At 40.1% G+C, this 26155-nt stretch overlaps 1 protein-coding gene across 4 annotated transcripts in view; it reads right to left on the bottom strand.

Moving 5' to 3' along the window:
- The window catches only part of grid1b (glutamate receptor, ionotropic, delta 1b), a 461341-nt gene that overhangs the window by 188133 nt on the left and 247053 nt on the right, over nucleotides 1-26155 (bottom strand). For all 4 annotated transcript variants that reach the window (XM_028029850.1, XM_028029852.1, XM_028029851.1 and 1 more), the window contains exon 3: nucleotides 16909-17193. In XM_028029850.1, coding sequence (XP_027885651.1) covers nucleotides 16909-17193 — 285 coding nt within the window. The remainder of the gene's footprint in view (nucleotides 1-16908; nucleotides 17194-26155) is intronic.

Below are 26155 nucleotides of genomic sequence, written 5' to 3'. Positions count from 1 at the left end.
TGAAGGGCTGGAATCATGACATCACCTCCCCCTCAAGGGGCGGCTCGTGACGCCCCTCTGGGCTGGTCCGGATGCAGGCAATGGAAATTGCGAATGAGGCCCTTATCCAGGATCAGGCGAGAAGGCACCCAAGACCTCTCCTCAGGACCATAGCCCTCCCAGTCGACAAGGTATTGGACGCCACGGCCCCAACGTCGGGAACGCAGCAAGCGTCTGACAGTAAAGGCAGGGGCTCCATCAATGATTCGGGGGGGTGGAGGGGGTCTGGAAGGAGGGCAAAACCTGGATGACCTCACAGGTTTGACCTTGGAGACATGGAAGGTGGGGTGTACACGCATCGAAGAAGGCAAATGGAGACGCACCGCTGCTGGGTTAATAACCTTGGTAACAGGAAATGGGCCCACAAAACGGGGTGCCAACTTGCGATTCTCTACCTTGATGGGCAGATCTTTGGTGGATAACCACACCTTCTGACCCACCAGGTATCGTGGGGCTTGGGATCTGTGGCGATTGGCATTGCGGGCATAAACAGCAGAGGTCTTGCAGAGAGTCGCTCTGGCCTTTCTCCAGACTCTGAGACAACGACGTGCTGATAAGTGGGCAGCAGGAACCTTGGTAGCCCCTTCCTGAACAGAGAGCATAGGCGGCTGATAGCCAAAAACGACATGAAATGGTGACAGACCTGTGGCACTTGATGGTAATCCATTGATGGCGTACTCAACCCAAGGTAAGTTCTGGGACCAGCGACTAGGAGCATCCATACAAAGGATGCGCAACTTGGACTCAACCTCCTGATTCATCCTCTCTGTCTGGCCATCCGTCTGAGGGTGAAAACCTGAAGAGAGACTGATGTCAATGCCGAGAAGGGTGCAAAACTCACCCCAAAAACGGGAAACGAATTGTGGTCCTCTATCAGAAACGATGTTGCGGGGGATGCCATGAAGTCTGAACACTTCTCGGGCCATCACTTCAGCAAGATCAGGTGCTGAAGGTAACTTGCGTAGAGGAATGAGGTGGATCATCTTGGAGAATCTGTCAACCACTGTGAGGAGTACAGTGTTACCTTGAGAGGGAGGTAGGCCAGTGACAAAATCCATTGAGAGGTGGGACCACGGTCGATGTGGAATAGGCAGGGGCCTTAGTAGACCAGCTGGAGGACGTCTGGAGGGCTTTACTCTGGAACACGTGGCGCATGCTGACACAAACTCTCGTGTGTCCTTTCTGAGAGTGGGCCACCAGAATCCTGACTGGACCACTGCTAGAGTCTTGGTTATACCTGGGTGACAGAAAAGTTTAGAGCCATGACAGAACTGAAGGACTTTAGACACCATCTCTTCAGGAACAAACAGAAGACCCTTAGGACACTGAACTGGAGGTGGCTGTTTCTGATGACTCCTCTTGAGCAAGGTCTCAATACTGGTAAGAGCTAGCCGGGTCTTGGAGGGAAGGATGTAGTCATGGTCAACAGAATCAGAAGGACAGACAGAAGATTGATGAAGTCTCGAAAGGGCATCTGGTTTGACATTCTTGCTGCCAGGTCGATAGGCCAGGGTGAAGTCAAATCTACTAAAGAATAGTGCCCACCTAGCTTGGCGTGGATTCAGTCTCTTGGCAGACTTGAGGTATTCCAAGTTCTTATGGTCTGTCCACACAGTAAAAGGATGTGTGGACCCCTCTAGCCAGTGCCTCCATTCCTCTAAGGCTAACTTGATAGCCAACAGTTCTCTGTCTCCAACGTCATAGTTACCTTCGGAGGCAGAGAGCCGGCGAGAAAAAAAGGCACAAGGATGTAGCCTGGCATCATCTGCGAACCGTTGAGACAGGACTGCGCCGACCCCAGTGTCAGAGGCATCAACCTCCACCACAAACGGGTTAGATGGATCTGGAAAACGTAGAATGGGAGCTGAGGTAAAAAGATGCTTAAGCTTACAGAAGGCTTGTTTAGCCTCTGAAGACCACTTGAACTGAGTCTTAGAAGAAGTGAGTTGATGAAGGGGGGCAGCCACAGAACTAAAATCCTTGATAAAACGGCGATAAAAATTAGCAAACCCAAGAAATCGTTGAAGCTCCTTCAAACTGGATGGTTCTGGCCACTCCAAGACTGCTGCCACCTTAGAAGGATCCATGTTAATCCTGCCAGGAGCAATGACAAACCCCAGAAAAGATACAGATGACTGATGGAATGCACACTTCTCTGCCTTAACGAATAATTTATTTTGGAGCAGTCTGAGGAGAACCTCCCGCACATGCTTGATATGGGCAGGAACATCCTTTGAAAAAATCAAGATGTCATCAAGGTATACAAAAACGAACCTGTTTAGCATGTCCCTTAACACATCGTTAACCAATGCCTGGAAAACGGCTGGGGCATTAGTGAGCCCAAAGGGCATGACCAGGTATTCATAATGCCCTGAAGGGGTGTTGAATGCTGTCTTCCATTCATCTCCTTCTCTTATGCGGATCAGGTGGTAAGCATTACGCAGATCCAGTTTAGTGAACACGGTACTACCTTGAAGGAGCTCAAAAGCAGAAGTCATGAGAGGCAGAGGGTACCTGTTCTTAACAGTAATTTCATTAAGGCCTCGATAATCGATGCATGGTCTAAGAGAGCCATCCTTCTTGCCCACAAAGAAGAATCCTGCTCCTGCTGGGGAAGAGGATTTTCTGATTAGACCTGCCTTGAGGGCATCAGAAATGTATTCCTCCATTGCCCCTCTTTCTGGGCCAGAAATAGAATACAATCTGCCTCGAGGTGGGGTGGTTCCCGGGCGAAGGTTAATGGCACAGTCGTACTCTCTATGGGGAGGCAGAGAAGTGGCCTTAGACTTGTTAAATACCTCACGCAAATCATGATAAACCCTTGGGACCCTAGACAAATCTGGGTAATCATGGATGATCTCACATGGAGATGTCATGATAGGAGCTTCCCTTAAACAAGAAGTGGGACAAGATGGTCCCCAAGACTGAACCTCACCAGTGAACCAGTTAATGACTGGACTGTGTTTGATGAGCCAAGGGCGTCCCAGAATCACCGGAATCTCAGGAGACCTGGTCAGTAGAAACGTGATCCTGTCGTGATGGTTTCCTGAAATCAGTACAGAAACAGGTTTAGTGCAGTGAGTGATAGTATCAATGAGGTGCCCATCTATGGCAAAGATCTCACGTGGTTTCTCTAGAAGTTCCAATTCCAGTGCGAGCTTATGAGCTAGGTTGACATCGATAAAGTCAGCGTCAGCACCGGAATCAATGAAAACAGGGACTCCACTCCCTTCAGGTGAGTCAGGAAATCTGATGGTGCACTGATTATGGGGAGGATTCTGATGTCTGAGGATAGGGCTCAGTAAAGACCCCCCGAGCTTTACTGAGCCTGTCCTTTTGACGGACAGTTAAGAGCTCGATGGTTCTTCTCCCCGCAGTAAAAACACAGGTGGTTTCTGAACCTCCTCTCCCTCTCTTCAGCAGAGAGCCTGGTCCTTCCCAACTGCATGGGCTCCTCAGTGTTAACAGGGGGGGACGTAAAGACTTTGGGCATGCTGCTTGGACTGACCTGAACAGTTGAGACCCTTCTTTGATAACTAGATGAAGACTTCTCCTTCTTACGTTCACGCAGGCGTTGGTCAATCCGTGTGGCAAGCCTTTCTAAGGCCTCGAGGGTCTTGGGAGGGTCACGGGTAGCAATCTCATCCTTGATTTCATCTGACAGGCCCTGGTAAAAAACGTCAAACAGGGCCTCACTATTCCAAAGACAACTGGATTTCAAGGCATGGAAATTTATGATATAGTCCGTAACTGGATGAGAGCCCTGTTTGAGAGAAAACAGTCTCCTGGCAGCCTCTCTCTCAGGACGGATAGGATCAAAAACCCTCTTCATCTCATCAGAAAACTCTAAAAATGAGTCACAGCTGTCAGCATCATTCTCCCACTCAGACGTTCCCCACAGCTTAGCCTTACCAGATAGTAGAGAGATAGCGTAGGCCACCTTGGCTCGTTCAGAGGGGAAGGCTGAGGGCTGGAGTTCAAAAAGCAGAGAACACTGGGTTAGAAAAGGTCTGCATTGTTCAGGATCCCCATCAAAACGCTCAGGGGGGGGAATCTTAGGTTCGTTGTTAGCGTTAACTGTGGGAGTGGCAGAAAGTGGACGTGGCTGCATAACTGAGGGCCTAGCTTGGGCTTGGGAATCCCTTAGAGAAGAAAGTCCCCGTAAGAGCTCCTGGACATTTCTTTCTAGGCCGGTAATAGCATCCTCTACTTTAGAACACCAATTGGGATTTGGCTGTGGTTTCATACTGGCGAGATCGTACTGTAATGTTAAAAGCAGATTCAGCCAGAACCCAAGACGCAGCCACAACAAGAGGATGGTAACCAAAAGGTTTTATTACAAAAAAGTAAAAGGTGTTGAAGGGTGTGGTAAGACTGGTGGGTCAGAGACGAGGAATCCACAGGGGTCAGGAGTCCAGCCGGGGGGGGTAGGGGGAATGGACAGGGGGAGATCTGTGGGGGGTCTGAGGGGGCAAACAGACGATGAGGACAAAATCCACCAACCGGAGACAAAGTCGTAAAACAGTCCAGGGTCATGCACGGGAGGTTCTCAGGCAGTGAAAATCCAAAATCCAAAAGGCAGGAGGCAGGGTCAGAAACAGTCAGGGTTCAGCAACAGGACTCTCTACAGCAGAAGGATCAGGCAAAAATCTGTGGTCAAAAACAGGCAGGATCAGAAACCAGAAAACTCTTTGGAACATGGGACAACAAGGCTTGAAAGCTGTGACAGGGGCAACAGACGATCTCGCACTGAGCTGGTGACGAGCAGCTGTTTAAGTAGGAACCAGCTCAGTGCAGGTGAGGGCAATAAGCAATCAGCACAGCCAAGGCAGAGCTGAAGGGCTGGAATCATGACAGTTTATGGATGTATATGTTTATCCTCAAGCAAAGAAAAAGAAAATGCAGAATTCATTTTGCTGAACGTTGCAAAATGTGGAGAGCAACATTAAGTTAAATATACAAAAAGCCAAATTCATGTTCCACCGTTGGATTAAGAGGTCATTTTATTTCCATAGCACATTTTCAGTAACAAGGCAATTCAAAGTGCTTTACAAGAATTGGAAGGAAACACAAACAAAATAATAAAACCAAAAATAAAGACAAAGAGACAAAAGTATAAAACTACATATTGGTCCCCCACGCTTAATAAGAATAAGAAGAAGTAGTCCATAATTTATAAACTAGTAGAGGTTTCTCTGGATTCTTGTTCTGATAAAACTAGATTTTGTTTCTCCTTGTTAGGTAAGATTAGTGAGGTACAAAATTAAATGTTAGTTTTCCATGTTTGATTCTGTTTGAAAGAATAAAACTAAATGTTGGTTCCATCTATTCTGGGTTGAGTTCTATATTTGTACAATATAAAACTAAATGTTTGTTCTCCATGTTTGATTCTTGTTCTGGGTTGTTGAGTAGATGGTACTTTCTATGTAAACGTCAAATTGTTTTGAATATTCAGTGCCCACGTCCTACTACAACTTAGCAATTACAGTAGACGGCAAGAACAACTAATGTATTATGAAATGATCACATTACCTTGCAATTACCTGGTGATAACAGCTAATAATAATATATAACATACAATAGCTGGTAAATTTGCACCAGCCTAAATAAGCATGTCATTATCTAGTAGTATCGGAGCACATCCAGTAACTAAAATGTGGAGCTTAAATATTACATATTCTTCAATTAAGTACTCGTTTTTTCAGAGCTGTAGTAGGAAGTGCTGTTAATCTAGGTTTCTAATGTGAAGGTTTTTTTTTTGAAACATTCAGACCTGAGCAGAGCCTCAGTCAGACTACGGTTGTGTTTAGATTGATATAGTTTCAGGTTGACTGGATCCCCCATGGCTTTGCTTTTTCAGGTGCAATATATCATAAGCAAAAATTCAGAGAAAAATTAACACAGTGTTAGTCAGCATATCAATTAGCATTTTTAATTTCCCTTGGGATTAATGAAGTATTTTTTTTTAAATTGAATTAAACCGAATATCAATCCAAACATCTATTATTTCTAAACAAGCTGCTGTATTTAAATAATTAGATCAATAAAACATCAAGCAGACAATGTTGATAATTGGCTTCTGAAAAAAAAAATGGTGGATGGTTATGAGTGTGTGTGTGTGTGTGTGTGTGTGTGTGTGCATGGTAGTTTGTCATGTGTGTGTCCTAATGTTGCCCTGTGATAGACTGGCAGACTGTGCAGCCTTCCTGTCAGCCAGTGAGTGGATTCACCAGCCCCTCAGCGAACCTTCAGTGATAAGCAAAGATAGAAAATGGATATATGGATGAGTGAGTTTTAAAATGAAGTATTTTATACCTCTGGAGTGCTAAGTTTAATTGCATTTGTCTAGCTGCTTTTAGCTTCACAACAGACATTTCTGTTTTCCTTCTAGAGTGACTTTCTCCAGTCCTGATTTTTCTTCTTCCGACTATGAACACATGCTAACCATGTTATGAATATTTTTGTTTTAGTTAAGCAATTAAACGCAATGGACCAAAATATATATGCATTTAAAATAAATCTTATTAACCCATCAAACTTTCCAGTTTATTACATTTTTAATGAAATATAAACAAATTGAAATTAAAAACATCCAGTGACTCAATATCATTAAACACCAGAACGAATCAAGAAAGATTGGCTTTTTATTTCATTTTAGTGCCACCCAGCTGGTAATTCTGTCAGATTTTGTTTTTCTCCTGACCTGCACAATAGATCAAACTGCAACATTAACAATGACATGCATAATATCACAACACAGTACACAAATATAAGCAGTATATGGGTTTTTTTTTATTTGTTTTATTTTTTGCCATGTATTCAGTCTCTACATACTAAACAAATATGTTACCGACTGGATGCACATTCACCATCTTCTATGCCAAAACCTGAATTTGCTCAAAATAATAATGACAGAATAGAGTGTCGAGATCATAAATATAAAGAAGGATTTAACAATAATAATCCAGTTTGAACTGCTCCTCATATTATAAACCTCTATTTAGAATTAGTCACATTCAATAAATTAGAATACACATACCAATGGGTCTCGTTTGTCAGTTTTAAAGTACCTTTAAAAAATAAAACCAATAAGTAGGTATTAAACATACTTTTCATTAAGCGTTTATTTCTGCTTGTAAAATGTACTTTTTTCATTGGCCTGATGTAATATTCTAATTTTAAATGTCATGTTTTAATTAACTGTAAGCAGAAAATAATCATAATTAAGCAAAGTAAAGGTCTTCCATCATCCACCTGTGTGTAATTAATCTGTAATTAAACTTACCTATAAAGTTCCTAAAATAAATGGACTTTGCAATTATAGAATTTCTTGTGTAAATAGAATTGGAATGTATTAGATTGCTTAGAGGTTTTCTAAGGATTCCTTTATTCACAATTTAAACATATGTGGTAATTCTTTGAGGGCAGGATATGAAAGAACAGCTGCAAATATTAAAGTTTAATATTAAATCATAAAACGCCATAACCTGCCTTCAGTCTGTGTTTCACGCAATGTTCAAACAGATCAACATACTGTTATTTAAATTTTTAAAAAAACTTCCAAGAATATATTACAATATCCTTGTTTCAGACAACTCGACAAACACAAGACAGATGTAAAATAAAAGAAAAGAAAAGAGCAGACTCCTGAGGAACACTGCAAGACATGAAAGAACATGAACAGTTTGAAAGGCAAACACTAATAATATGTGGGATGAGTGTATGTCTAAGAAAAGAGATAACTCACTTACACAAAGACCTGGCAGACAATTTTTAACAGCTTTATGAAATGTTTTTTTTTTTTTTTACCACACATGATCATTCTACTAAAACCATTGCAAGCGGCAAACTGACATTTCCGAATGGATTTTGTTGGCTCGGCGGGGGTCAGGGCGAACAACGAGAACAGAAATGCAAAAGGAAAGTAGCCGAATCGGTGGGAGACAGCGAAGGCAATAATGACGGAGTGGGCTGGAGGAGGATGGAAGAAAACAGAAAGATGTTAGGAGGTGTGGGTGGGAGTGGGGGGTGGAGGCTGGTCACAGCAGGAGAGCAGGAAGAGAGGCGGCTGTCTGAACACAGAGAGATTATTAAAAGGCCATCAGAGGAAGTAAAAACCTTTACTGACCTTTGTTAGTGTTTCTAAGGCCTACTGCCATCTAGAAACAGTGTTTATGTCCTGGACTAAACACCAAAAGAAGCTGAACGATAAGGCGTTGTAGTGGAAATAGTCAAAATGTAATCAGGAGGAGTGAGTGAATAAGGATATTTAAGATTTAGGAAATAATGCAGGAAGTCTTTAGGAGTTTTTCTAAAAATGGAGAAAAGAAAAAAAAGATGAGGGAAAGGTCAGATCGGAATAGTTTCTTTAATCATCATCACGGTCGGCTGACAGTCAGAAGGGGCCAGTAAAGACTCGGCCAGACAGCCAAAGCAGAAAGCCCATCTGCTGCTTGTGTCCCTCAACAATGAGGCTCTAATCTAAATAAATGGGCCGGCTGCTCCACTCACACTTATAATGGCTTTGCTCATCACACACAGTGAGGAGGGGATGAAGATGAAGAACAGGAAAACGGGGACGGCAAACGGCAAACGGCAAGAGGAAGATGCATCGAGTGCGTCTGCGCTCAAAGTTGGTGTCGGCTAACTTTGGGATAAGTTCGGTTGGAACACCCAAACTTCCAACACTATACGTTTATCTACGTTTCTATGATTTGTGCAATTCAAATCAGCAATCCCACAGCACTTGCCGGTAAACTATGTTCCCATGTCATGTTAACTGTTTAAATATGCTGAAATTCGCTGGTAAGACGTACAAAACGCTAATCTCATTTCAACCAGGACAGAAGAACAACAGCAAGGAAGAGCAGGAGGATCAATAAAGTTGTGTGATTAAGTCCCAGGGAGGAGTTTCAGCTTTTACAATTCATGCTTTAGCAAAGTGAATTTGCCCTCTGAAGGGACAATTAAGTTTCAAATGGAAAACCAATTATGGCTGGACGCTGATGAGGAGTCTCTGTACGGAGGAGAGAGTGAGCAAAGAAAACTTGCAGAAGCTCTGCAGATTGTGAGAAATACATTGTGTTTAATACACTTATTATAAATACGTAAAAAGTATCAAAGAGCTATCCAAGATAATCCAAATTCTTTAGTCCCACTTCTCAAAGCTCTCTTACAGATATCACAACATCATCTGTAACTAAATATATTTATAGTTAATAACTTGTTCCCATTGCTTCCCTTGCTACTTCCATGCTGCACCATGAACAGTTTCATACTAATGTACTTAAGTGCAAAGATAACTGCTGTGTCAGTGAAGTATTTCAACAAATATGGCGTTAAGTAGAGATTGTGAACTCTAATCCAACATTTAAATACCATTATTATTATTTTCCAAAACAGCATTATATCATCATCATTCTGGTGTTAAACATTCATCAACGTTATTTTCCATTCCATTTCTCTGCAGAAGACTATGAGCTGATTATAGATTAGTTTCAATAATTAGATGACAAAATATGCTGGCCTCAAAGCAACCAATAACTATGAAGTACGAAATGGCCAGATGCTACATTTACAAACAAAAAAAAAGTAAAAATATTCTGATAAATATGTTCTGAAAACGAATTTGGACGCTGACCTTTGAACTCATCTGAAGTCCAGCATAGAGAGTCAAGTCTAAAGCTAAAATCTCAGCACTTAAGCATCCACACCCCTCTCCTGCTGTTCAGATGATTAACATCCAGACATTAGAGTGTTCCCTCAGAGAAAACAAACTGAGACTAAATGCATTTTCTCCACACACACCCTGATGTTGCCTCAGCTAATTGCCGAGCGCTGCAGTGGGATCACACAGCGCAGCATGTCTCCGCCACACTAGACATGGAAAACATCCATTTTTCCACTTAAAAAATGATTCTCAATAGAATAATCTAAATCAGCTCTAAAGCGGGTGCTTCAGGTCCATTTAACAATCCAAGAAAGCCAGACGCACAAGCTCATAAGAACCCACTGTGACTGCTGTGGTGTAGGAATAATTACAGGGAACTCGTTGGGATGGAGTTGACTGAATGTGGAGTCTGAGACTTAATAAGCGCTGGTTCATTACTCTGCGCATCTCTGGCTGAAATGATTCAAAGCTATGTGCGAGTGTTTAAAAACATTCAGATACAACGATGTAATTGGACAGAAATACAAATGATTTAAATCTAGTCCCACAAACTGCTGGACGCTTGATGTCCCAAATAGAAGCACCTGTATGTCTTTTCTAACTTAACTCATTCAGATATAATTTTTACCTGCTCAATGACAAACAAATAGAAGAAGCCATTTCCTATTTAAAGTCTAAAAAGCAAACTTCTTGATGTGTTCCAGCAGCGAATACTCACATGTAAATCAGTGTAGGTACTGAAACTCCAAGGGTCAGAAAAAAAAAGAAAGAACTGCAGCCATTTCATTGGGAACCGATGAACTAGTTCTTTCTCAGCGCTGATTTTGAACAAAGACAGTAGTTTCAACAGAAGCTTGCGTCTGGTTCATAAAGGCCGATTAAATCGATCAAAATGTTTCAAATCTGGAGTTCAGTTTTCAATCTGTCTAATTTGTGAAAAAAAACAAACACTTCAGCATCATTAAAATGTTAGTTAGGCATCAGATTAGCGAGCTGTCTCATCTTCACAGTTTGTTGATATCACCTGTCGCAGGTTTACGCTGTTCAAAGCTTCGCACTGAAATGATAATTTCCTCTTGATCCACAAATGCCATTTCTGACTCTGTTGAAAAACACTGTTGGTGTCCGTGTCAACCAGATGGCGTTATTAAGTCTTGCTGTAAACACGGTGTTTTTTCAGTGAATGCCTTTGCAGATCAGTTATCACCTGATTGAGGTTGTGAAGATTCACAAATGACTTTCTGGGTTTTTCAGTGACCAAAAAGTGGAAGATTTTGAAAATCTCAGTTTGTGGCGGATCAGTGTAAGGCTAGATATCCAGAAATTATTATTAACGATACACTGTCACCAGAATTTTCTTCTGTGTTGCTGCAAAATAACAGTTTTCTCTGAAGACTTAGACTAAGATAATGAAGAGACAGGTTATTATTCTTCTCTGGCTGAAAATTGTAAACTGTTTCTAAAAAAAAAAAAGAAAAGGCTTTTATCAGACAGTAAAGCATGGCGATGTGAGTCTGATTTAAATTCTCATGCAATAACATTTACTTCCAATGGCAATTTCCATGTTTAAATGTTTCATGTTTTCAAAAACCAGACATTTCCCTTGCTTCCGCATCAGGCACGTCATCCATGGTGAGGTCAGTTAAGGCGGCTCGAGATCTCCAACCCACGATGACACAATCCAATATCCAATACAGTAAATGTTGGCTGCCCTTGCTGATGTGAAACAGACCAAAGGGAGACATCATTTTTGTTGCTGGGTGACAAGCCAGACACACCTCAGACGAGAAGAACAAAGATTGCTGCTGTCCATGTCCCCAACTTTGACAGGAACGCACCATTTGATTGGACCGGCTAATTACTGGCTTCCAGGACTGAGAAGTGAAAACCCTGCAATTATTTGTCTGTTTTGTATGATTTATTCCTACAATGCTGGATAAAAAACAAGAACATGTTATTCCATCATACCCAAACATTATCTCCTGTTGCTGATTGCTGCATCAGGTCACACTATCAGAGGTAGCGCCGTGACGGCCGCACCTTGTTGGTAGTTTCAGCTGATGTGTCCAAATCTGTTATAGCCATAAGCTGAAGTACTGAGAAGCAGATTTACTTCTGGAATTTTTAAGAGAACAAAAATTGATTGTAGAAAAAAAAAAAAAACAAATGAAATTACTACAGCATTGTTGAGCTCAATGAGACTGACATACTGATTAAATCATATTGTGGTGAGACTTAAAATAGCAAAATCCTTACATAACTTGCACACACACAAAACCACAGTCGTTTATAGTGAATTTTTGAATTTTTAACCCTGGACTACATCAGCTAAGCATCTTCAGTGTATGGATTTTTAAGCTACTAAGGTCAACATTCTGACATCAATGAAGTTGAGAAAGCTGCAATGTCGTCACGCTGTTCATACATTATGAGTTCTCTAAAGTGTGCCTCAAACTCAACAGTATTGCTGAATTATCATGACATTGGAGGACATTTTGCTCATCGCCTTAAATCTACAAAGCTCAGCTCCCTGTTAACGAATGATAATAGGCTTCAGCTTGTGTGTTTTCAAGCACAAACCAGCTGTTTGGAAATAAAGTCTTTGCTTCGTTTCACAGTTTTGGAGAAGATTTCTTGAGAAACTTTATAAACAAGATCCAAGGACCATCAAACCATCTGCTGTGAAGGACTCACCAGTTAATCTCATGTGATTAACTGCAAAGCTTCGAAACGTGACCAAGCACTGAGGTGGATTCTGTCGAGTCGATTCATTCAGGTTCAAAACGTCTCCTTCAAAATTCTACTTCTATGTAAGGATTTGCTACAAATTCATCCAGCTCCAGCTCCCAAAACAACGTTTAATATCATTCTAAACCCTTGATAGGATATTGATCTTTCCTCAAAATCTCCTTCGTACAGGAATAAAAACTCAAGTGTGTTATTGTGTTTCATCCTTCAAAAATGTCCAGATGTCAGCCCAGATGGTTGACAGTTCAGTCCATTTGTTCCCCACCTGCTGTCACAACAAAACCCCGAGCTCGACGCCGGCTGCGGAGTCTTTTGTGACAGACTTCCCGCTGACCCAGCCGGGATCAGAGGTTCTCTCAGAGCTCTCATCACGCTGACCGACACTTGTTCATATCAGAGCTAGAGGGCAGCCTGACATCAGAGCACACTGATTGTTGAACCTGTCCACAAACTCTTGGTTTCACAGCTGAGGTGACTATTTTTTCCAACAAGGGAAAAAACTATATATATATATATATATATATGATTTTAATCACTTTTTTGTTTCTTTTTAATTTAGTTTTGACTCAATAAAACCATCTTAAAAAAAAAAAAGCTTTCAGTTTAGTGGTAAGCACAGATATTCATTATAAATGTTATCTGCTGGCAAAACACCCCAGCATCCAAAAAGAAAAATAATAATAATGCTAATAAAACACAAAAGCAGAGTAGCATGGTGAATAGTAAAAATGTACAGAACCTTCACAGAAGTGTTTGGGAATTTTCAAATATCAGCGACGCTGAAGCTGGAAACAGACAGATCATAAACAGGTCACACAGGGCGTATTACCATCGATAGCCGTTTTGCTCGTTGCATTGAGGGTTCAGGCTGCATTATGTTGCGCAATAATCGCGCAGCAAAAAATACAATAACGGTTGTGTTAAACTGTTTGAGCCTCAGAGAAAATGGAGGGATCATTATGGGAAGAGAAACAGAGCAGCAACTAACCTCAGAGTAATAACAGCTGAGATCAGCTCAGCAGGGAGACAAGAAATATGATAATACTCATAAGAAAAACTGAACCTGCAGCTGCTGCATCTCCTACAACACCCCCCCCCCCCCCCCCCCCCCCCACACACACACACACATCTAAGCACTCCAGCAGAGAGAGCGAACGCATTATAAAAATATTAATAAATAAATCAATTAAAAAAAAACAAAAAAACTTGTTTTTGGACCCCACACTGTGCTGCACGAGTTGCATCGGTCATCTACAACATTTATGAAGCTTTTTAAAAATATATATATTTTACTGAATTTAGTCTGAACACATGTGAATCCCTCCAATTAAAACCCCAAATACGGAAAAACCCAAAGCGGTATAATTCATTCAAATTAAAAGAAGCTTGGTCATTAAAAAAAATATGAAAAGTTTTAACTTTATAACTTCTTTCCTCTCACAGCAGCATCGTTTGGCAGAAAGAAAAGGAGAATATTGAAAAACGATCAGTTCTCTTTTATCTGTTTCACAGAATAAAGCAGCTTTTAATCAAACTCCCCAAATATGGTTGATGTGACTGCTGATCAATGCTCAGCTAGTGCTGCTAGCTTCAGGCAATATTTTAACTAAATAAAACAGCATGTGACCAAATGACGTTCAGCGCTTCATGCTCCTGTCCAGGCTGCAGGAGACAACATGGCATTGCACCAATTTACTCAGAGTGGTTCAAGTCAAGTCAATGACTGACTTCTTATAGTATTACTAAAATCTTTATGGACAAAAATTTGCTTTCAAACCTTCTGAAACCCTCTGAAAATTTTCCCTCTGGTGGTACAAAGATTTCCAGATAAAACCACTTGCAAGTTTATGATGTGCATGCACTACAGAAGTAGAAGACGTGAAATCCAAAATAAGACCAAACTTAACCCATTTTAGTATGAAAGGAGCACATGGTGGAAATCAATGTCAATAACCGACTCCTGTTCTCTTCTCCTGTCTAAAGGAATAAACAGCTGAATAACACCTTGACACCTAAATGCCACAAAACACATACAAAAACAGGTTTCTCATCTTGGTTAAATACACATTTGCAGGATTTTTCAAAACAATAATGGCCATCGTGTTGACATCTAAAACTGAGAGCACAGAGTTAACATCGAATTTGAAGCTTTTGATTCGGCATTGAAGTCAGTGAATAAATGTTTATCCAGGGACTAAAAGGTGAAACAAAAAAACAAAAAATCAAATCAAGATCAGCTGGGAAGGACAACCAGAACCCACTTGCTCTGTGGAATTAAATGAAGCGATTAAGAGGATACCTGTAAGTCATTTAAATATTCAATTATTTACTCTCTTTGAATCAGCTGGTTATGCGAAGATTCGTGTTAAGGTGAATCTTACTGACAGCAGTGGGAGGTTGAAATATTGCACAGGGCACTTTAGAGGGGAATTGATATTACATTTTTACACATTTATTAATAAACACTCCCATATAGGTTATTTTTGGCCTCGTTCAAGCCTCAGTTAAGTGGGTCGAATCACCCTTTTGCCTGCTGCTACTCATGCTGTTCAGACATCCAAACCTAGCAAACTGCATACGTTTGCTAGGTTTCAACAATGTTTTTTTTATCTCCGTCACTGAGGTGGCTCTTAGCATTAAGTGCCACAGAGTTTGGGGATCATTATTTTAGAGCAGTTATGCATTTTAAGGACTTAACATTATGTGAGAAAGTTCCCCATATTTTCTATTTGTTTGTTTTATCATTCTAAGGTTTCTAATTTAGCTCTGATGCATTAGCTTGAAATCCCTATGGCCTGGAAGAGAGTATCTGAGAGGCTAAGCGCCCGCATCGCTCTGTATCCCTATATTGTAATTGCCACCATCCCTTATTGATCACACTGAAGAACCCATGAAGGCTAATGTGATTTCATTAAGATGCAATCAAAGTGAGCTATTCCAAACAAACACACGGGAAAACCGGGCCCTAAAGTTTCACTGCAACAACCTCTTTCAGTCAGGAAACGGTGGAAATCATTGAGGCACTTAGAGCTTTTTCCTAATGGTTTTTCAATTATTTGCTTACAGCTGATCCCTGAGAGTTCACATAAGGTAAATTCACAACAAAGTTAAGAAGAAGAAAAAAAAAACCCATAGTAAATCAGATGAAATGTTTTGGATATAAAAATGAATCTAAAATGACAGCATGTTAGAATAAAGAAAGATGCTTACAGAGACAATGGAGTGCATGTCAGGAAACTCCGAACACATGAAAAGCTGGCTTCCACAGCCAGAGGGAAAACACTCCGGTGTGTTTCTGCAAGCAGAGCTGCATCATCTGTCTACAGAAGCTGGTGAGTCATCAAAAAGAGACACAGGCACCATGTGGCGATATGGTCAGAGACACAAAGTTACCGCAACATCACAGCTGAGACTGAAAAATGGAAACAGGCGATCTTCAGAAGCAAACAAAATGTGTTTCATCAAAACAAAAGGATTCCTCAGACTAAATCACAAAAAAAAGAAAAACATAACTCGGCGCAAAGTGCAACAGAAAAAAGCAAACATCTGTATGTACCCCATCCCTGCCAGCAGCTGCACAAGGATTATATCAAACACTAAAGAGAAAACAGTTCAAGGGAAGAAAAAAATACCAACTAGAGCATCAGCTGTTGGGTAAACAAAGTGTGACAAATTAAAAGATCAACTTTTTAAATATTATCTGATTCAGGTGGATTCAGTTATTTAGCAGATGGGAGGGGCTTCATCAAGAGTAGATGTAAAATTAAGATCACCTCTAGCTTAAGCTAGGTTCCATCTGTAGTTGGAACGGGGAGATTTTGCCCACTTGTAACAATACTTCCATTGACTTCAGAAGTGAATGTTTATGTCAGTCCTTCTGAGGTTTCAGAGAACTGGAACAGAAACAGTGATGCTCATTTCACCATTTTGTAACCGAGTCACTCAAAATGCAGCGGTCTCCAACAAAACATTTCAAACCGACCATGTGTCCATTCGTCACCTTCACAACTTGTGATTTGTTGTAAATTCACCCGCTCAATTGGTCCAGAGTGAGCAAAGAAACAAAATAATTGGAAACAACTCATGCATTATGGATTGTTCAAAAAATAATATACAGAAACAAAACGAGAGACTTTTATGATTTCTAATACTTCCTCAATAACGCAACCACCAACATAAGTAAAAGTATATCCAATTGTTCAGATTTAAGTAGGAGGGGAGAAAACAGCAAAGTGTAGGTACAAAACAGGAACATGCATTAGCAAGGCGGAGAACATTTTGATAAGAAAACAACAAATCCATATACACTTATTCCAAACTATGCTTTCTGGAACAGAGCTGTTTTGTCTCATCTTTGATTTCCAATGCAATCGTCTCCGCTAAAGCGCACGTCTTGAATTTTACCTCTGAGATTCCAACAGAGCAGCAAACAAAAAGCGTCGACCCCTTACCATACTCTATGTCATAAAACAAGATGAACTTCTGCCAGCGCAGCTCTTCCATGAGCGTCAGCATGACGTTGTTGAGGCGTACGGGCGGCCGGGCTGCCAGTGTATAGCGCTGCCCTCCGGGGCTCGGGTTGAACTGGCAGGCCGTCCTGGGGGAGCCGTCGCCGTTCCTCTGGATGTACATGTGCGGGATGTGCATGGCGTCTGTCAGGGACTGCAGGGCGCTGGCCGAGGCGCAGCCTGTCGAGGTGACCAATGCCAGGATGCCCTGGTTCATCAGCTCGCAGGCTGCAAGGGGAGAGGAGGAAGAGAGAAGAGATTTTTATTTTTTTTGATAAAGTATATATACAGTAATTGATCAATTCTCAGAGAATAAGGACAAACGGAGCACTGAAGCACATTATGTAGGTTAAAAGTGAAAGTTTAACTACATAAACTATTAGAATTGATGTTTTTAGTTTGCTGGGAGATTTTTCACCTGCAAGTTGCAAACCCAAATTAAGTATGATTTACTGCAGAAATAGAAACCAAGTTCCTTCTCATCGTATCACATGAGAAGTTTCAAAGAGAGGAGAACAAAATGGCCTTCACAGATTTCAACAGAACCCTGTTGACTTCAGGTGTCCGAAGTGCATTTCATCTTTACAGGCAAAACCCAAGAAAACACATCTGACTGCGCACACACAAAGCATGGATGTGGACATGACTTCAGTGTGGAAGTTCACTGCCGCAAACAGATGATCTAGACAGAAAACATCAAAGAGCCTTGAATTGAATCTTCACTAAAACTCAAAAATGTGATATTTAAATTTAACCAGATACCTGACCTGTTTCTAAGGATAACAAAATAGCAGATGGATTAGTGAGAAACAAGCAGAACACACCAGGCAGTTATAGCTCTTGGCTGGATATTTCTCATCCTCTAAGCAGCTTCAGTTGCTTCTATCTGAACCACGGCTTTGGGTGTTAAAGCCTTATCAAACTTTCATTACCTACATTTTGCTGCCGGTTGTCCGTATTTATAGCTTTTTGTGGCATCTAAATTGAAATGTGTACGTGAAGATGGTTAACTCATGGCAGCAGACCAAATTTAACTATGGGTACAAAAAACAAAAATCAAATCAGGCCCTTTATGATAGTCAAAAGTGCCACACCCAGTTATGAGGCATTGAAAAAAATCGAATAAAGTCATAATTTAAAGCAATTGTGGCAAAAATGCCAACCAAAATAAAATAGAGTTTGTTGTGGAAAATTAAAAAAAAATATGCTGCTGTGCATTTTGATGGAACAAGTGTATTATTCTCAGATTTTCTATAGTTATTGCAGTCGCAAGCACAATTTTAATTACATTTCTGGCAGATATTGTAAAACCAATATCATCCCAAAACATGAATACTTCTACATGAATATTGAAAACAAAATGAAAGCACTGATAACAAAAAGAGAGAGAGTTCAGAAATAAGTTTTCACCCAAACTTTAATACCAAAATTCATTGACTCAGTGTATTGTAATGTCGATCTATAGTGTCACATAAAGTTGATTTCTCTTGTTGGCTTTTATGTCCATTTTAAAAAAAAAGAAAAATAGATTGAGACAGAAGAAGAGTGAATGTGAACTTCTTTTTTTTTTTAATTAAGTCATATTTAAAATTCTGCTTTTATTTAATTTACCATAAGAACTGTAAATGTCACAATCGGAAAATGTCAAAATAATCTTAAAGAAAAGTCTTCATCCAACTCTGACACCTTTGCTCAAATCAGCAGCTCTGATGTAAGACGCACAAACTAACACAGTTCTTAAACTGACTTGCTTTGAAGAAAAAAAAAAGCTCTTGATAGTGGAAAACTCAGCCAGGCAGCTCTTTTCCTGCAGTAAAACACAATCCTCAGAGCTAGACTTTCATCTGCACCATTTTCCAACTTTCTGGCACCACCTGGATCATCTCTCACCTCTGTACATTATATATATATATATATATATATATATATATATACTTACATATATATATATATATATGAAATCACAGTTCGAGTTAAAGAGCTTAAACATGTCTCTTTCTGCCCACAGACAGGTGAGGAAGCACAGAACTCCCAGCTCATTCTCCTCTTGGAGAGCTCTTGCTTTAAAGCAGGTGCGTCAAATTGTTACAAGGACAAAAAATAAATACAAAAAATGACAGAGAAAGCAACAAAAACTGCACAACACATTTGTATCTTTTCCCCAAGGCTATGTACGCATTTTTGGTTCCAACAAATTACTTTAAAGTACCAGCAGGTTGGGACACAGTTTTAAAAATCAAATCCGTCCAGATTTTATTAGGATTTTACCCACAAGCTTCCCTCGATTCTGTTTGAAATTTATTCAAATTTGTTTGTGGGAAAATTTGTTCTGGTCTATTGCAACCAAAAGGTGTGTTTGGTACCAAAACAATGCAGCAAATAACTGGAGGAACATCCTGATAAAACAGGAAAGCACAGTAGTGGCAGCATCATGGAGGTGTTCATCTTCCTCTGAAACTTGGATACTGATTTTTTTCCAAATGCCACATGAAAGAGAAGCTTCATCTGTCGGCATGACAACAACCCGAAGCATTCTGAACGCCACAAAAACAAAGTACAAGTGTTCAGAGAACCAGACCAAAGAGTCAAAAACTGAATCCAAAAGAAAGTCTTTGAGCTACTCTGAAGAGGGACCTGCACAGATTCTGAGAGGTTCTGTAATGTTTTTACTAAGTCAATCAGCTTAAAAGTGTTCTTGTTCTTGACTTCACCAAATTATTTTTATGGGTTCTTTTTCCCACTCAATGTCTGTGATATGTTTCAATAAATGTAAAAGAAGAAAAAAATCTGAAATTATTCTGCTTTCCCCCCCCCCAAATAAAATAAATCCTTCAAAGTTGTTTCTCAAAAAGAGATTTCTTCTCTCTTATCACGGATTCAATGTCTGTCGTTGGTTTTGGTTTCACCTCAAGAAAACTACTGCCAAACAACTTTGAGTTTCCAACATCAAACTGGAGCCGCACGAAGGCTCTTCACTTGCAGTGTTCGGACAAAAAGCCATAGTTTAAGCCTTTTAGACGCCTTTCATCTCCAGTTAGAGCCCAAGTTTCTCTGCAGGAGAAGATCTGTCCGGACTAAAAGGTCAAGAAATGCTTCAAAGGACAGCAGGAGTGTTATGACTGAGCTCCCACCAGGGGAAAAGATGAAATGTAGAAAAAAGAAGAAGCATCCGTGCTGAGGCAGAGGAGCATAAAATGAAGGCTGGTCGCCTTCAAGGAAAAAGCAGGAAAACAGCAGCAGGAGAACAGCTGGCAGGTCGCAGGAATCCTGCTGCTTAATGTTTGATGAGTCAAACTTGGCTGAACTCGAGCTGAATCCCTCAGAGCTGAGAACAAACCGAGGACACGAGATCATCAACAGTCAGTCGCCTAAGTGCACCGAATCCATCTTTATTATGTGAAAGCTTCTGTTTTAGAGAGCAGCGTTGTCTGTGATTTTTTTCGTTGTTTTTTTTTTTTTAAAGGGATCGGCAAGGGAAAAAAAATGCAATCAACCGAACTAATAGTTTTCAAGACAACGGGACAAATGTTGCCTCTAAAACAGGATCTAATGAACTAACTCTGATCTAATTAGCAAGAAGTTAGTTAATAAAATAAAACATGTTTTTTTTTCTGCCAGCCACTCTCTTGATCATATTCTGAGTTCAGTTCATAATTATAAATCAGATGCAACCACTAGATGTGAATCTTTAAAAGCTGCATCAAGTCTTCAAATACGGTCTGAAGAACACGCTGCACTGCTTTGCAGCATGTTTCTGTTTGCAGCTCAATTTTCACACGTTTGTAAATGTATGCTTCAAATTAGATTTTAAGAGGGCTAGGTGTAGTTCTTTGAACACTATTTTTTGCCCAGATTCGAAAAAAATAAATACATAAAAAAACTTCTCCTGGAAGCAAAATACATATTAAAAGAAATATATTTATGCAAATATGCCAAGAAGTCCCCAGATTTTTGACAGATGTAATGTATTATTAATAAAGAAGCAGAAAAAAAAGAAGCCAAGGGTACAATTTGTGTGCAGCTTAGTCCATTTGTAGTCCAGCAATGCTTCAATTTGCAGAAAACATCCAATTGGTGTCTGCTCTAAAAATTTAACCGATTACATCCTGATCACTGGCCTGCATAGGAAACGAATTATGTCCAAATCAGACGGTCCCTTTTGGGCGCGGAACTGTTTTGATCAGTCTGGTTAAAAATGCATTAGCCGCAAAAGCGGCGATAATTAGGAGCGAACCCCGAAACAAACTGGAGGCACTTTGAAATAAATCACAGCACGGAAGCCACAAGCAATATTCACCTTTTCTTCAGCTGCCCGCAGACAAGAGAATAAACATTAATAATAAATGGCCAACATGACTGTCAACTCAGTCATGTTCTCAGCCAACAAAAAGATGTGGTTTATTTATTTATTTTTTTTTTAATTTCCACTAAAGCAGTGGTGTCTAACTTCAGTTATCAAGTACTGGTTTAATGCATGTTTAGATTTTGATCCACACTCAATTCAGATGGCTGAATTACCTTCAAAGCATATCATTATGTTCCGCAGAGGACTGCTAATCAAATATTCATTTGGTGTGACGAACAGGGGAAGTGTCTAAAACATGAAGGACACCAGCGCTTGATAGCTGACTTTGAAAACTACTGTACCTGCATCCCGGGAAAGTTTATGTCAGATCTGCAGCGCGCCATCAGTCAGGCACTGATTAAAAGAAAAAGAGATTTTCGTGGTTTGGCTGCGGGCTTCGGACTAGCTGAACTGAAAATTCAGCTCAAACTCCGACTTCACCATCAAACATTCACATATGATGGATTCGGGCTTTAAAATTAGGCCAGCAACAATATTTTAACAGGAACTGTAATTTATGTCCCTTAACTTACAATGTACTGTGAAAAGATCTGACCTCCAAATCATTCAGTTAAATAATTTCTATAATTTATTTTTTATATAATTATTCTTTGACTAATGTTTTAACTTCAGAATAAATTTCAGTGGAGTTGAGATGGACTAAAGTTGTGGAATAGTCTCAGTTACATTCGTTACTGTACAACACTCTATTTCAACAATTTAAAAAAACCCCAGAAGGGTCTGCCTTGAAAACCAACACAGCATTTGGCAGGCCTCTTTAAAACCCTTTAGGTCCTAAATTTTAAATCTCCGCCTGGATATTTTTGCTTATTTTAATTGTACGCAGTTCTTTAACTGTCCTGTGAGTAAATATATTTGCACATCTATCTATAACAACCGGACGTTTCAATACCCAGCAAGTTACTAAAGGAGCACCCCTCAGATTAATTTCACCCCCTGCTACAGTGGGGGTGAAATTACCGTAATAACCCGATATTGGCTGGAAAGCACAAGGTATCATCTCTCAGAAACCATTGGAATTTTTCAGATAGCGCAAAGTGTGGCGGAATTACGGTACTGCAAATTTGGCTGGATCGCCGACGCTCCGTTTAGTACTTAGAGGTTTAAATGGCCACCTGCAGGCCACATGTAGCTTTCAGACAAAAATGACAGAGTAAATGACTGATGGTACCTTAAGAATATTTTTGTTTGCAAAAGACAATTCAGAGCAAACACCTGAGACGGCAGCTACAAACTCACTGACCGTAGCATACCTAAAATATCAAGGACAACCTTAAGGCCAAACAGTCAGAGCACTTCTTCAGTGGGTGGAAGAAGTGAAAGCATAAATGTGCTTCCACCGTCTCCTTCATTGTGCCTGGCAGACTATTTGCATGTCTACCACTCAGTGCTGAACAGGTAATGTACGGTGAACTATCACTGCTCCTTCACATCTGCACATTGCCTCCCTATAGCTCAAAGAAATGAGGTTTATGATAGCTGCGGATTTGAAAAAACAACAACAACAACAAAAAAAAGCTAAAACAGACAAAATGGGGTAGAAAGCTAATTCAGCCTGAGTTGAACATCATACGTGAAATTTCTGTCACAAGCACAACACATTGCAGAAACAAGAAAAAAAACTAAACAAAGACCACCTGACTCTAAACCAAATTGGTTTGAGCCACAGATGCATTAGGGGACGGGAGATAGAGAACAGCTTAGCTTTAGAGGTATTACATATTTTTCCAGTATTCCTTCACTTACCACCGTTTGACTTAAAGGGAAAAAAAGCTCCAGGAGAGATCATGACTTTCATTTATGTCTCTCCACAAGAGAAGAACAATCACCTGGTTAATGAGGCTCAGAGCAGCAAAGTCTCCGACTAGCAGTCAGTCCGCCTCTGAAATCATTGAGCACCAATTAACACAGCACACCAGAAAGGGACTAATAGGCTCGGAGGCTTCAGATGCACAGTGCTGGTGGCTGCTAAGATAACTCTCTCAGCAGCCGACTAAAATGATTTGGGTTGCGACGCGACTCAGTTGCTCTATGAGTCCGCATTGAGTCACGGTTTCATCTGTGCTAAATGAAGCCAGCACAATATTTAGCTGGAGCGACTCCCTGTGCATCCTAACGACACTTACAGAGTGACTTGGAGCAGACGGCGGGAGACAAAGACCATTAGAGCTGGGAGAAGACAAAGATCTCCCTCCCTCCACCCGGCTCCTCATTACTGGGATCTCTGGTCAATATCTTGCTCCTAAATTAGCTTACATAAATAAAGCATACTCCTCTTATCCTTCAGCAGAGGGTTATGGATTTAAATAACATTCCTTTGCATTTCATTAAGTCCTATCAGGCAATTTAATATGACTGTTAGCAGGTCAGTGTTAGACATTACATCTAAATACCACATGGATAGTCAAAGTATAAATCATTTGTTCAGGATTTAAGATTGTCCATCTGTATAAACTGTAGTCAAGAAATACATGTATAAATAAGTATTGCCATTACTTATTTATGGCAATAAATAAGTAATGGCAAGGAGTCTGGTCAAATCCTTAACATCCATTTCCGTTATATGGTCATAATTGAGCCGTATTGCTTTAGGAACTTTAAACAGAACGGTGCACTGCATCGGAAAGAAACTATTATTTTACATCAGCTGACAACGATCTTTGGATGCAGCTGTTCTCTCCCCTACACTGATTTCAAGGATCGTTGTTCTGCCAGAGACACATTTTTATGTCCGATGTCTCCCCCCTTACTGAGGCAGATCGTCTTTGCTACCGTCTTTCAGGGTCAGTTGACCAAATGGAAAGACGCTGAAACAGGGAAAAAAGCCTTCTTTCAGAGGTCAGAAGAACACGTGACGAGAGGCAGGATTGAGCAGGTACTGAGGATTTGGAAATAAAAAAGGTCCGGCATACCTCATCGTCAATCCAGTGCTGTACCTGCCCTAGGCTTTACTCATCGAAAACGTAAAGCAAACTTGCAGATGTGTCGAATCAGATCTTGTACAAGTGGAAGGGGTATGGATTTCCCTCTTTATGTGTAAGTCCATGACCTGGTAAAGACATTGGTTGCAGATGGGTTGTCAGGAAAGTCAAAAGCTTAGCAGCATGTTGATTCAAAGGAACGTTAAAGACATTAAGGGTCCGTCTATCTACAGAACTCCTAGATAACATGGTAATGCAGGATGATGATGTTGAAACCTTGTGAGGTGCTGAAACACCTGTATCACCTTCATCAGGTAGATTCGGACCTGATGAAGATTTGTCAATGTTCAAACAAAAAGGCGTAGGCCCCATTGTGCTTACCTGATCTGGCTTATAAGGCCTTGTCAGAACTTGACGGCATGCTTCAAAAAGTATTTCTCCAACTTCCTTTATTGGTCTGCCTTTTGAAACATTAAATAACACAAACTATGTGTTTAAAATGCATTTAATCAAAATATGAAAATGCGATGTGTAAAATCTGTCAACACAGGTCAAAACAGTTGCGCTCAGAGGCGCCCTGAAGTGAGGTGATTTTACAGACACTAGAGACATGGTTGATATGTGTCTAATAATGCATACTATTGCTACGATGATAAGCTTAACAGCATCAATTATGAAGAAATGTGTTTATATCCCCAGCTGTGCTTTTACTTGATCAAAAATTCTCCCAGTGCCTTCAGGACAGTGTTTCGTTCAACCCTCTTGAGCCAAAAGTGTTGAAGTAATTATTTATGAAAAAATAAATATGACAGAATAAGTGGTAACTTACAGCACAATAAATACAAACATAACTGATTCTGAAATACTCCATAGGCTTTTTTTTTTAACAATAAAGTCTATTCGGAGTTTCAGTATTTTCTTGTATGGATATTATTAAAGATGCTGCATATTATCTTAAAAAAACTGCAAGTAAATAAACCTGAGATTTAGTGAGAAATTAGAAAGTTTTTCTTACTCGAAACATTACTGTGAATGTTGACAATGTGAATGGTATTGTGAGTATATATAAGGAGATATATTAAAAATGGACATTCATTTTCCTTCCATCTGTGCTAAAAATCAGTCATCAACAATCAATTTATTAAACTTTCAGGATTTTGAACTTGATGAGGAGACAAGTGGCAAACCCAGAGAGCACTAAAGTTACCAAATGCTAACGGCGAGCACAAACTTTGCACTCAAAGACCTCCTGAACCAGGAACCTGTCAACTTTCATAAAGAATATTATTTTAGCTGAACTCTGAAAGCAGACAATCCAGTAACCCCTTCATATGACCATCTGCGGTCAAGTTGTTTTTATTAACATATGGAGAAGGTATAAGTGAAACTAAGATCAAATATCACATCCAAACTTTGAACCTGAAGTTCTGCATTTGAAGAAGAAATGCTTTGTGTTTCTTCCAAACCAATCCGGTGAAAAATCAAATAATAATTTGATGATGGTTAATGTGTCAGGTCTGCTGATTAAAGCACAAGTTTATTCGACTGTGAAGTTGTCAGCAGGAATATTGTCACTTCACTTCGCTCACCTGAAGCGACATCAAGCTAAAAATAAACTAAAGGAGCACTAAGTCAACTAGGGTTAATTTTAGCTGCTTTTAGTCAACCAGTCACAAAATGCCCAATGAGGTGTCAGAAAATATTTTCTCATTATTCACACGTTCTACAGTGCATTCAAGTTCCACTTCCACATAAAGAACTTGCAAACCCTCAAACACAACACTCAAACTATTATGGTTGTGTGTTTTCAGGACTGATGGTTATTTTTGCAATAATTTATGAGTGGTCCTATTCAAAACTTTCCAAGCAACATTAACACCTTTCAAAACTAAGTAATTTCATT

Source organism: Xiphophorus couchianus, chromosome 10 (assembly GCF_001444195.1).
Source record: "Xiphophorus couchianus chromosome 10, X_couchianus-1.0, whole genome shotgun sequence".
NCBI classification, from domain to species: domain Eukaryota; kingdom Metazoa; phylum Chordata; class Actinopteri; order Cyprinodontiformes; family Poeciliidae; genus Xiphophorus; species Xiphophorus couchianus.
This window is presented reverse-complemented; position numbering and strand designations above follow the sequence as displayed.